We start from the raw sequence: 13,786 nt of genomic DNA on the forward strand, positions 1-13,786 counted from the left end.
ATTAGATATATAACTCTTAATAATATAATAATAATTATACATATATATGCATAATCTTTTAAGCAACTAATCGTGTGCAATTTTAGTTGTTTGAATATCTAAAGAAGAAATTACAGATGTGTGCAGTAGTAAGAACCACCTAAGCATATGCTGTAAAAAGCTCTCGATCCACACAAGTGTGTAGGCCTAAACAGAGCGCTTTAAACGTGTTGTGAGCATACGAGAAATAAGGAGCATAACATCCAAGAGAAGAAACTGAGCAGACTTTATTTGACACTATTAAGTTACAGAGAGAAAGGGAGAGGCCAAGGGTAGAAAAGCATAACCTAAGGTGATGCTTCTATTTCAAAACATACAAGATTGAATACACCTCTAGATTCCATCATACCCTCTGAACAAAACACCCCGTTGGTGTTGTCTTCAATACAGCAGTCACACGCCCACTGCAGTGTCCGCAATAAAGTATGTGTGTGTGTGTGTTTGTGTGTGTGTAAAATGGGACCAGCAAGCCCTTCAGTGCAGTTGTGTTACTAATCAGGCGTTGACTGAACGAGACTGGACTTTTACGAAGCAGAGCGACTGATGAGCAGTCTGTATTTGTTAAAGGCACTGCAGGAGACTATGAATCCTGGTCATGTTTTCTGTTGGGTGGGGGGATGGGGGGGAGAGGGGGGGTGAGGTAGTGAAATTTAGTCTACAGGGAGGTACAGCAGGGGATTCAAAAGAACTCGCATTAGCTTTATCCTGGGTTTATTTTTTTTTTTTGTCTTCCATTTGAACAGATCGTACATAAGAGTGTCTATACACAAGAGGGACAGTTTACACTTCCCCCTTCACCCTGAACACACAGTTCAAATCAAATGAAATCGGCAACAGGATAACAATGACAAGGAAAAAAAAAAAATTCAAAATTCAAAATATGCTACACCAAGTCTTCTAAAAAGGTCACTCTTGACCTTAGACATCAAAAAAAAAAAAAAAAAAAGGGAAAGGAAAAAAAAGGTCTAGTTTGTACACAGCTTAACTTTGGCTCAATTATTAAAGATAGTATCAGTGAATGCAATGTAGTCATCAACAGGGTTAAGTGATCAAATCCAGCGAGCGTGAAAGAAGGACTGTATACATCATTCAGGCTGAGGGAAGAGAATCAATAAGCGTGAAGATGAAAATTGAGGCAGATGTTTTGAGACAGTCTGCCTCTTGTTATCGTTCCTTCACAGTAACTTGTTACTTCCCCAATAACTACTGGACAAATGAAATTTAACTGTACAAAGCCCTGGAAATTGTAACTGAACATTCTATTAGCATATATATATATTTTTCCAGCCATTGAGAAAAGAGGGTGTGACCTCCAAAAATAAAAAGTACAAAGATAAAAGTCCACAGCCTTTTAAGTCATTGAAGAACTAGCCATAACTTAATGAGTAAGGCCAGATACACTCTACTGCGCTGAAAAAATAGACGTCTGTGAAATCAAACACAAGCTTGAACGTCGACCAATTAGGTTCCAAACTATACCTCATGCAGGCTCTTAGACTTGGTTGTTTGGTTGAGTCTGAATTCCCAATTGCTGTCTTTTCTCTGTTAGTCTATTTCTTTGTTTTGGGTCTACTTTCTGGGACTCTTTATGCACAGTTCGATAACATGGAAACCTACAGACCAAACCCATACAACCAGGAGACAGGAGTGTCAGTAATGCCCGCAAGAACCAGAGAGCTGGGTGTCTGTGATTCTCTGTACAACTCTAATGGTAATATATGCAATAATATATCAAAACACTACATCACATAACTTTTGAGTAATATATATATATTTATACTTCATATATACTTTTATTCTTTAATAATATTTTGGATCTGTTGTGCCTTTAAAATACGTAGCCAGTATTGTATAGGAAAAATACTGTACAAAAAGAACAAGTTAGAGAGTTTTTATATAAACATTAAATCTCTGATAACCAATATATCTTCTCTGTGCTGTATCTTTTGGTCTGTAGTAAACAAACTGATTGAGTTAACCACAGTATCAGACAACACCACCCAACTATCATATATATATATAGATTTATATATATATATATATATATATTTTTTTTTTAGAACATCTTACACATTCAGTACATTCATACTGCCATCTTAGAAGAAGGCAAACACATAGTTACAAAATGACAACGTATATCTGTAAGTATAGATTTAAAAATTACCGCTCCTGATAGTCATGCTAAAGAAAAAAAAAACAAAAAGAAAGAGAAAAAGAGAGGAAAGGAAAGGAAAGTAGAGTCTTCTTCCACTCTGAAAACGAGTTAACGGTTAGCTTGAGGTTTGTGCTCTGAAGTAGAAGTCATGCTGAAATATTTAACCAGAAATCATAGTAATAATAATAATAATTACAATACAAATAATAACAACAGCAACAATAGGCGTAATTATAATGTTTTCTAACAACAGATTTCAAAGGGGTTTTTTTTCCCCCATTCCAAACACTTTCCATAACTATCGGGCAGATTAGACCGAGGAAGTAGAAACATTGCACCAGATCGGATTGTGGAACACGCATTAGTGGGGGGGGGGGGTAGCTGAGAGCGAGGGAGGTGGGGGTGTGGGGTGTTGGGGAGGGGAGGGGAGCAAAGACAAAAAGACTCCAACATTAGGAGATTCAGCATTCTGGAGGGATGTCTTTCCCCAACACTCCCGAGTTCTTAAAAAAAAAAAAGACAGACAGGGAAAGAAAAAGGACTTGTCTGAAAAAGAAGCCTTTTTTTAACAGTGTCAGCGTTTTGAGACAGGCAGCCAGTCAGAAGTAAGGGATGCCATGTGAGGAGCTGAGCTATTGTCTCCTTGGTTAATGCTCTGATTGGGCCGGTTTATTGCTCCATGGTGAGATGATGGTAAAATGACGCTGGTGTTCGGCAGTAATAAAAAAAAAAGTAATAATACACAAGTACTTCTGGTGACAGTCTTGGAAAGCACGAGCACTAATGACTTAAGATGAAAATATAAAATGAAGCACAACAAAGAAGAACGACCACAGGACCTTCATTAAACAGCTAGTGTTAAATTAATACCCGACACGAGAGAGACGGAGAGATCCTAACGAAAATAAAGTCTCACTATTAAACCAAAATACAACAGAGATGTAAAAAAAAAAATACAACACCTGTTTTCAGAACTGTAATACCTGGAAAAAATGTTGCATGTTTCTATTTAAGAAAGACGTCAGAGACACAAACGAAAAAGATGAGAATGTCCATAAAGGTTTCTCTGAGAAATTTTGACAGTAGAGAAACTGGATTGTGTGTAGGTGTGTGAGAAGTGTTGGGGGGCGGGGGCTTTATCACTCCTAAAGCAGCACTAGGAAAGGACAGTACAAAAGTGGGGGACAAACTCCCACAGTGCTCAGCCAGAACTATACGTATAAAACAATTAAGAAAAAAAAAAAGAGGAGAACAAACCGTATAGCTTAATTTCCAAATCGAACTTGTGGATGCAGGAAAATGAAAGAGAGAAAGAAAAAAAAAAAAACGTAATAAAGACAAAATTACAGAGATATACAGTACATACCCTATGTATGTCATATTCATGTATGTGTACATTTAGGTAGGGAATCAGGAAGAGGACAGATGAACAGACAAAGAATAACAAATAGATGCAAACGACAGAATTAAACATCATCGTGAGAAAGAATCAAAGAGGGTCACAGGGTTCTTGAAAAGACATTTTAGCGATAAAGAGAAAGAGATTGAAAGGGAAAGAGGATATTGGTGTCACCAAACGGGACACACATAGTCCTTGGATCTCACACAGGGAGGGGAGGGGGGGGGGGGGGGGAGGTGTTGTGGAAGGGATGTTGGTTGGGTTTGTTTTGTTTTTTTTTTGTCAGGACAGGGTGAGGGGGGCTTTTTCACAGAGGACCGTGTCGCGCCTCGTATTTGGCCAGAACGTTTTTGCAGCGACCCAGCTCCTTCCTCAGGTCGGCCACCTCCTGACGAAGGGCGGTGTTCTCCTTCTCTAAGAAGGCAGCGCGGATGGCAATCTGGTTCTCCTTCAGTCGTCGGGCGTCCCGCGACCGCTTGGCTGCCACGTTGTTCTTTCTGCGCCTTGCCCAGTACTTGTCATCCTAACGGAAAGAAACAGAGAATAGCACCGTTTTCAGCATTAATTTGAACTGAAGACAACCACGATTACTTTAGTTTTGAAGATATTTCGAGACATATTGTTGCCATGGTACCAGTTTGTCAGATTTTGAATCTCATCCTTACATACATAAGAACTGTTACTCTTAATCAAGCCCTTTCGACACAGCTATGAGCCAACGTCATGATTTAAGTAACCGCTTGGCTTGTCTTTACAGCCATAGCCAAACAGGGAGGAAAAGAAGGGTCTATACACCCAGCTGTCAGGAACACCAACCACATATCCCAATTTTCACAGCTTAACATCTGTCTGGTAAAAATTCAAAAAGGATGAAATTGGAAAGAGATAAAAAGACTGCTAATGGAATTATGTATCTAGAGGCTAATACGCTAATCAATAGTTTTACTGTTGTTGTTAAACTTGTCCTTGCATGCCCTTTTACTCTGCAGTCTGCAGAGGGAGCTCAGAGTGAGTTTACACCCAATAAGACTCCCCTAATCCTACTTCTACCATTGTAATAGGAAAATACTATACCCTATAATTCTGAATACCTACGATTTACCTGTGTCATCTGAGTCAGTATTTGCTAAAGTTAACCTGTAATTCAGCCTTGTTTTGCCAGAAACTGGATCTTCTGGAACCATGTAACACACGTATATTAACCATTCAGGCCTCCTGTTTGCAAGATCAAAATACTAGTTTAAATGTGGACGAGGCAAATTTTAGGCGTTGCATAATCTTCGTGGCGGTAGAGCTTTAGTCATTCAACAGCCTGCTCTGAAAGCAGTAGCGGAAGGGCAAACATTTTCCTTTTGCCCTTACCTCCCTTTCACTTTCGAATGATGTTTCGGACTGGGTTTGTGCCAAAGCTTCTATTTCAACCTCTCCCTTTCACCGCTTTTCTTCTTAGGTCCCTACCAAACGCCTCGGCTCTTACATAACGCCTCCCACGATGCCCCAGTCCACAATGGTCTTTAATCTCCACTGATTCCCCTATATGCTTCTTCTAGAGGATGTGCAGGAGGTAACTAACAACCATTCTCATTGCTCTGTGGGGTTTCCGTTTAAAATTAGATCTAAATGCTCTAACTCGGCGATGCTGTGTTCCCCCCTCTGCATCTGAGTTCCTGTCAGTGCTTCTTCCTTAAATATTGGCTTAGAGTGGAGCTTTTCCACGCCGTTGCTGCCTTAGGTGTGCTAAGAATGCTTTCCAGGCTGAGATTCTGCAAAGCCACCGCGTGTCGGTGAAGCCCGTTGAACGAAGCCGGGCTGAATTACCTTCATGTCTTCTGGGATGAAGACCTTTCGCGCTTTCTTGATCATGGGCTGTGGTTTGAGCTCCTCGGCGGAGAACTTGCGCTTGCGCGGGTCGAAAATTTCCTGGCCGGGAACGCTGGACAGGGCGAGGTCGGCCGGGTCGGGTTCGTAGCCCACCGGAACCTGGATGGACTCTGGGTCAATGGGGCTGGGAGTGTTACGTGCTGAGGGCAGCACTGAGAGAAAAAGACAGAGAGAGAAAAGAGAGAGAAAGACATTGAAAAGGTTAAACTGTCACTGGCACTGGAAGTGCCAATTGTGTACTCTCCAATTAAAAGCTCCTGCTCTGTGCCCTCTTATTCATAACCTTGACACTCTTAGCTGTAGTTTCACACTCTGAGTTACATAAAGGTCTAAAAAAGTTTTTTTGAGACCCCACTTGGCCTGTTTCAATTATGGTCAGTTAGGGGCCACTCTGTGACTAGCTTTCCTTATCATCTCCATCAGGAGGTCTGAGGTTCAGACAGGAGTCAGGAGTTGAGGATCATTAGCACCTCCTCAAGGATTCAGTGGCTTGGAGAGGGTCTTTCTGTGATGGACAGATGAGACCCCAAAGTAGCTTGAGTGTGAAGGAGAAAAAAAGGCTCTCACAAACAAACTTTGTATTAATGCTCTGGTGATTACATCAGCACCATCACCTGTCAGTCATTTTGTGTCCGGTCCATATTGTAAAACTGTGTAAATTTTTAACTTGTTTCAGATGTAATCTCGAAAAAAAGACTCGAGTGAATACTGATTATAACCCAGTATTCTCCGCTATGTTCAAGTGGATAATATTCAAAAGTTCTTTCAGAAGAGGAAACTTCTGACCTTCCTTTGTCGTCTGGGACATTATAGACAAAAAAAAAAGAAAACTTTTCCATCGTCACCCCTAAAGCAATACAATTGCACAGTCGAACCACCAGGTGGCATACAAAGCCATAAATCTCAACCCCTACTACTACTCCTGAGAAATAACGCACAGAGACCACAACACACACCCCCCTAAGGCTCCAGTGATGTTATCAGAGCTCCAGTCAGCTGAGCTTAGATGGGGGCAACCAAACAGAGCTGGCTTCTGTCTCCACCAGCATGCAATAACATGTGCCTGCTCTGTGGAGGGACAGGACGGCGGTGGGGGTTGCGTAAGAACTAAATCGATTTTAGTCGCTGTGTGGAGGTCAGCAGCAAAGTTGGGTAAAGGGAATGGCTGACACACTTTTCCATCTAGCCTTGATTCCCAAACAAGAGATTAACATGAGAAATGATAAGAGTTGCGTTCCTACTGAGTGGCTAAAAGAGAAGCAGGCCCTCAGCAGAGTGGACACAGCTGCGTCCAGAGTCCTTCTGTTTGACTGAATATCTACAGACACACCATTTTGTTCAGTCAGTGTGTTTAGCAATACAAATAGCATATGCGAGATGAAATTTGCAATTACATATGTAATGCACAACCCATGCACTGAAAGTGTACTTTTTGAAGAAACCATGACGCCTAGGTGTAAAGTAACTGAGTAGTTTTGCTATTTTGATTCCAGTTGTCCATATATTAACCTTTTTTTCTTTTTGTTTTGTATGGATAGGTGACTTGTAACGTGCCAATTCTCAGTGGAATACTGACCCAAATGTCTTTTCAATATTCAAACAGGTTATTAAAAGTAGTTCTGTTTCATGCACTCATAACATTTATTTAATGAAAGATTCAGTCTGACTTCCGGGCTATTTAAATGGAAATCTCTGTGATGACCTCTTTGCGACCTCTCTGCACTCCAAAACAGACACTGCAATATCGGGCAGGAAAAAAAACAAAAAACAAACTAACAACAAAAAAAAAAAGACCCTGATGTCAAAGGTGCAGACAAAGTTACAGACGTCATGGCCTAGTTCTGCCCCTTAAGCATGTCAGGCTGTTTACTGATACAGATAAACAGCTGTCTTTTTATGGCTCGCTCAATACCCCAAACAAGATTTTAAACACACTTAAACAGAGACTTCTGGAGTGTGTTGGGACAAATGCCAGACTCTGTTTAGCCGTCCGTTTGTGATCTGGGAGCTAAACGCATCTGTCAGTCGCTCATTCAAAAGTTCCTCTTAAGAACGAATGTAAAGAATGTAGAAGTTGACCACGCAAACCTGTCGTCACTAGCATTACTTAAAACAAGTATGGTAACTAGAAAATCTAGAAAATAACTAGAGATCCACTTGAGACAAAACACTAACATAAGGACTATGGTCCTCAAAGGCATCCTCAGGCAGGGGCTCACTGTGTTTCTCACAGACTCTTCACTCCAGTCTCGCATTTCCTGCCGTACCTCGCAGCACGACCGACGCGCAAAACTCTTTCATTCTTTCAACACGAAATCATTTTCAAGTTGTAAGACGTAGGACTAAAAACGAGAACAGGGTAGAAGGGCTGCATCAGCGCCATCAAAAGAGGAACTACACTTGTGGTTCTAAAAATGACCAATTTCATTAAACGCTGCACACGTCTATGCAGATGAATGTTAAAAAAAAAAAAAAAAAGATGTTTGACTATGACTGACCTGTCCAAAATCCTACTGCCTACACTAAAAACACAAACAGACGTCTGACCCATCCATGCTGGCGTGAGGGCAGAAACAGGTGTCTGAAACTCTATCACTGATTGGACGGTTTTATTTCTTTTTTTTTTCCTCTGAAGTAAGCTCCCAGTCCATCTGGAAAGCAATATGCCAGTAATACATAAGCTCTTTCAACGCCTATTTCAAAGCCTTTCAGAGAACTTGTGTGTGGTGTGGCAGTGCTGTGGGCAGATGGGCTGGTTTTAATCCTGTGAATGGGCAGGCAAGACAACCTTAGATCCTGTGGGTGGATGAGTGGAGTAGCATTGGGGCCTTTGGCCTGTGTTTGATCCCTGCTAGCCCTGCTTACCGGATACCTCCCCTTCCCCTCAAAGAGGGCCCTCGTCGAAGGCCCGGCCGTCTGATTAACGCGCCCACCTCAAAAGCATGCACACATCTCACGGGGGCCAGAGAAGGGAAGGAAGCAACCCCTCCACCCCCCCACATACACACACCCAAGAGTTCAGGGAAAAAAAAAAAAACTATTTTAGTAAGGTATCGCTGCCCAGATTACAGTACAAGTCTTTTTTTTTATGACCTTTAAAAAAAATAACATGCATATGAATTCAAAAGGTCACTGTTCGGGAAGAATATACTAAAATATGTGATCATATGTTTTCATTAGTTGTTGAGGACACTCAAACACACACACACAGTACTGTAGTGGAGAATCCAGTTCCTCTCAGTTTACCCCGTATGTCCTGATAACAGTCTAATGAGATTTAACCACAGGAGTGGATTTCCATAACCTGTGCATTTGTTTTTCAGCCCTCTCTCCAAGGCACACTATGCTACACTTCCTCATTCCATACAGCTACCTGTTTAGAACGCTGTTACCCTAATCCTTCCGGAACCCTCTTAACAGCCAAAAACAAAGTACAGTAATATTCATCAGCGCCTATTGATTTTGTATGCTACAACAGCTCCTTGCTCTGCTAATGAACAACTGCACTCTAAAGCAAACGGCAAATTAACAATCTAATTAACAGCAACAAAATACATTAAGCAGTTCATTTCCTCAAGCATTAGTCTAGGACAAAAAAAAAAAGATTCTTAAATTAGAATGTGATGACTAAATTCTTACAAAAACATGTTCAACAGTGCATTCATTGATGTGAACTCAACACTTTTCGAAAGCTTATCTGGAATATTGTTTATTATCTCTGGCTTTATCTTCCTTTTAAAAGACCTTTGACTTCGCCCCTCCACAATATTCTCCTTCCCCTTTGACCTCTACCAACATCACATTTGGACCCTTCGAACTACAAGGCTACTTTTGAACAGGGGAACGCCTGCTGGGGGAGTGTGTGAGTGTGTGAGTGAGTTAGTGCTGCTGGTATTTGTAGTACTTGAGACTTGGCGACCAAAACAGCGCGGCTGGCACGTGACAGCTGCATAGCTCAGTCAATGTGATTTCCAGTGAGAACAGTCTGTGCTAAAAAACTTTGGCCTGCACACAACCAGCGAACAAGCAAGCAAGCCAAAAAAAAAAAAAAAAACAAGACAGCGAAAGAGAGCGAAAGAGAGCGAGAGAGAGAGAGAGAGAGAGAGAGAGGGAGGGAAAAAAAAAGCCGAGAGGGCGGGAGGCTCATGCCGTGACAAGCTGTGCTCTCCTGTAGCAGCGTGGAACTGCACATGTCTCCCGCATGTGTTTCTCACATGGCCCTGCACGATGGGAGGAAAGCCCGGGCTCCTTTCACGTGAGGAGTAATCCGCAAAATGAGCCGGGGAGGGTCCAGACCGAGCATGCTCGCACTCACGCTCACACACACATGCATGATGGAGAAAAAGTACACCTCCCAAACAAATAGACACATGCAAAAGCGCACTACCAGAAGTGTAAACAGACTCAGCGTGTCGCCCTCCATCTGGATTAATGAACTGGATGGTCCGCACATACGCGGTGGCACTTTTCCGTTTCCGTCACACAGTGAAGGACAGAACAGCCAGCAGCAGTCGTTTTTAACTATAAGTATATACTGTCATACATAAATCTAGCAAAAACAAACACTTGGTTTAGAATAAGCAGGGATGCAAGAATCCCAGTTTTTAACAGCTGTCTTCAAAATAGACCAACACTATCTTATCAGACTAAACCTTTAAACAGAGGAATGATGGCAAAACGTGTCAGAAAATTTCAATCCTATCAGTTTGTAGAGCAAACACTCAAAGAAGGCAAACAGAGCTTCAAAAACCAACAAACCAGCGCATTAGTTACAGTACATCTATTTAAAACCTATATACCACTCTGGTCACCATGACACCCGACGTGAAAGTTCCCACTACAATCTTTCCGGAAATATAATCTCTCTGTTGCGAATACAACTTTGTCATGACCTGGATATTGCTTATTTATGCAAAGAAAGCATGTGTAAAAAGAATGGAAAAAAGTTCAATATCTGATTAGGTATTACAAACAACATTCTGCCAGAAAATTGGAAGAGCAATTTTGGAAAATTCATTAAAAACGAAGCAGACTGCATTTTTGCACAGCTAGTATTCACACAGTCAGCAATGGATGAGAAATTCTTGTTACGTGCTTGGATATATGATTGTTCTTCTGTTTGTCTGCCGGGAAAAAGATCCATGTTTTAGGGGGTTTTTTTTGGGTTTTTTTTAAATTGCTTTCCAATTGCTTTGCTTTTAGTAGCATTACCACTGGTTAGTACACTCATGTTCTGTCCAATCAAGTTAACTGCAAACTGAACACTAACAAACAACGGTCATCTGACTACCTGGATATTAGGCTAAATTAGAAAAGCCCAAAATGAGACAAAACAAAACAAAAAACAAAAAAAAACAAAAACAAAACTGAAGCATGATCGACACATGTTCTTACTTCATGACAGGAAATGCATCTAGAGATTAAGTTTAGGTTACAGTTCAGATTAGACTGTGTACAGTCATGTCAGTGACCTTGTGGGTGATTCAGCAAACACAGACTGTTCAGCCCTGTGAAACTGGTGGAAGGTCCCTTCTATTACATCTTAATTATCTGCCCTGTGATGGCGATAAAGGAATGCCTTTCTTGTATATTTCACCTAAAGCTGTTTATCATGTCAGTCCAGGTATGTCAGAGTTGACCTTTGACTAACAAAACATCTTTGGCGTGCAATTACGCAGTTACTCAAATGACACACCAATCACTAGATAAGTAATAATTAATTTAAAAAAAAAAACAAACAAAAAAATCAAATTTATGTCAGTTAATTTTTTGTGTGATTTTTAACACTTCCTGACAACAAAAACCCCACCTGTTCTCATTTGGCTGCATTGACTGTTGAAAATGGATAATAATCACACCTAAAATGTCACTTATTTGTGCATCAAATACCTTTTTTATTTTTTATGTTTATAATGGTTATTTTCCCTGCAAAAAATGTGAGGTACTCTGTTCCCAATGTACATCTATGTTGTATCATCATTTTGATCATAAAGTAAGCATTCACAATGGCTCGAACAGCATCTGACCGTACTAAAAATTAATTACACAGCATATAAACACTGTGACTACATGTACCGTAGGGCAGGTACAAAATCAACCCAAGAGCTGTACCTATCAGTACATATCACTCAAGCCACTAGAACTGCAATCAACACTTTCCAAGTACAAAGTTCAGGGCCAGAGCAGGGAATCCAAAGCTTGGCCATGATAAACTGAACTGTCCGAGTCTAGTCCTGAATCCAACACTGGCATGAGCTTCCCTGCCTTCTGGTGTTTCTCACCAAAGGAACCAATGAAAGACTTTTGAGGAGTCACTCCCCTTTAGGTTTTACACAGTAGAAGAAGTGCCCTCAGGTTGACAATTAACCTGTTCCTAACATGTTCTGTCACTAAGCATGGCTGGGACCAAGTGAGGTAACAGCTCAGAATCCCATCTACTGTAGTAGTGTGTTCAATTTTGGGATCTTTATTTTAAGACAGGACTTGTAGTAGTGTGTGTGTGTGTGTGTGTTTTGTACCTGTTCTTCCCTGGTTAGGGAGGCAGTTCTGTGTTACTATGTCTCCTGGATGAACAGATGTCGTGGGGCGATTGCTCAGGTCAACCACTGAGGGTGTCGGAGGTGCAGGTGGGGGCTGCTGCAGAGGCTGCTGCGGGGGTTGGCTTTGGTCACTTTGGGGATTAGCAGGGATGCCATTCTCAGAGAGGAACTCCTCCAGGTCCATGTACTCCAGCTGAAAGTTGTCACCATCGTACGGCAGGGTCTTGTCCCACAGGGTTGGCCCCAAGAAGGCAGACTGTGGCGCGTTGACCCCGCTGCCATCCTCCTCCAACTTCTTCTCTTTCTCCTTCTCTTTTCCAAACCCTGCAATGGTTGAACATGGTCAAGATCCTGATCGAAATATTCCGACAACGTCAAAACAGATTAGAGGGCCAATGTTTGTTTTCATGTTGCCCTGGATCCAAAGGCACCAACACATTTCATGACTTTAAATGTTATGCCTGTGATACAAAAAAAATAGCTGCTGAGTGTATGATGGATTTGTAATTGGGGCAGATTTAGGGTGGAAACAGAAAGTACACAGCTCACAACCGACAAGCAGAAAATATCCAGAAGGAACACACGCACAGAGGGGCGCCCTCAAGGGGTATGAGTTGGTAAAATCCCTCAAAGAGCCAGTGAACTTCAGATGACAGGTTCGCTCTTGTCGATAACAGATTACACGAGTAGAGTTGAAATGTATGGCACTTTTTCAGTCAACGAATTCTGCTGTCAGTGAAGGGTAACTAATTCATATTTCCAAGGAGACATATTACAACACCATAGACTTAAATTCAGCAAAAGTCACTAACAAAACTCATCAGGCTGTGATATTTACCGGTAGAACAGCGCTGTCAGAACAAGATCTAGCCATGTATACAGTATTTGGCGAATTTGTATGAACAAAATGAAGTGAGTCCATGTAGAATAAACAAACTGTATGCAAAAGTATGCAACACTATTTGACAATATTCAAATTACCAAGAAAGATCATTTTATTGGACGATGTGGTCCCTAGCTCACTTAGTTTGCTCGGTCAAATACGGGAATTAATACCAAAGTGATCGGTCACTGACTGTTAACCTGCATCAGTTGAGAGGCAACATGGACGAACTTCGATGCAAGCAGTTGTGCGTCTTTCAATACGTCAAATATGAACAGCAGAGGCAACGTAACATTGTTACATTTACCTTCATCGTGATGAAACGGGAGTTTCAAAGGGTTTTCCAGCAGAGATTTGAGTACACCATGAGTCGGAGGTAGGAAAGTTGAGCTGATAGGAAGAGGTCGAGACATTTTCTCCATTATTCTGGACGCCAAGAGAAATTATTCCTCCGAAGAAAAAAAAAAACCCAGCAAAATAAAAAAAATATATATGTTTTCTTATAAAAATGGAAAAAGGACAGTTAGTTGCTCCAATTAGTTGACTGGATCGTCGCAGCGCCAATGAAAATCCGTGCAGGCTGAGACGGTTGCGCCTTCGCGGACTACGGCACTCTTAGATGGTACTGAAGGAGCGAATGCGCCCAGTCAAAATGGTTCGCAATTCCATGTGCGGACACTGACGTCCGTGACGTCAATTCAGAGGCAAAACTAATGAATACTGACTGGGCGAATGAGACGGGTGGAGGGAGGGACTGTGCATTACAAATAAGCCCTCAAAAGATTTTGTTCGGCGCAAACGCCGTGATTGTTTTTATTACAGTTGAAGGATTATCTTTTTCGCCTTGTAATTGTTCTGCTAACCAGAGCTATGATTTGTTTCATGTAGAA

The 13,786-nt window shown here is 41.4% G+C and overlaps 1 protein-coding gene across 2 annotated transcripts; it reads right to left on the bottom strand.

Annotated features, from left to right (window-relative positions):
- Positions 1-2,101: 2,101 nt before the first annotated feature.
- hlfa (HLF transcription factor, PAR bZIP family member a) lies at positions 2,102-13,526 on the bottom strand. 2 transcript variants are annotated; one of them, XM_030790909.1, is made up of 5 exons: positions 13,204-13,526; positions 11,993-12,337; positions 9,474-9,479; positions 5,412-5,626; positions 2,102-4,116 (listed from the first exon to the last, which is right to left on the bottom strand). In XM_030790909.1, the coding sequence occupies exons 1-5, from the start codon at positions 13,316-13,318 to the stop codon at positions 3,901-3,903; spliced, it is 897 nt and encodes a 298-aa protein (XP_030646769.1). In that variant the 5' UTR covers positions 13,319-13,526; the 3' UTR covers positions 2,102-3,900. The 2 variants fall into 2 exon arrangements, with proteins under 2 accessions (XP_030646769.1, XP_030646768.1); XM_030790908.1 differs by lacking the exon at positions 9,474-9,479.
- Between the last annotated feature and the right edge of the window lie 260 nt (positions 13,527-13,786).

This window comes from Chanos chanos, chromosome 13 (assembly GCF_902362185.1).
Source record: "Chanos chanos chromosome 13, fChaCha1.1, whole genome shotgun sequence".
In the NCBI taxonomy this organism is placed as follows: Eukaryota; Metazoa; Chordata; class Actinopteri; order Gonorynchiformes; family Chanidae; genus Chanos; species Chanos chanos.

What these genes read in the sequence shown, in the direction of transcription:
- hlfa (XM_030790909.1), bottom strand. Translation starts at nt 13,318, where the DNA reads ATGGAGAAAATGTCTCGACCTCTTCCTATCAGCTCAACTTTCCTACCT. An exon ending in CCCGTTTCATCACGATGAAG is followed by an intron (nt 12,338 to 13,203) that starts GTAAATGTAACA and finishes CAACCATTGCAG; the next exon opens with GGTTTGGAAAAGAGAAGGAG. An exon ending in TCATCCCAGAAGACATGAAG is followed by an intron (nt 4,117 to 5,411) that starts GTAATTCAGCCC and finishes TCTTTCCGTTAG; the next exon opens with GATGACAAGTACTGGGCAAG.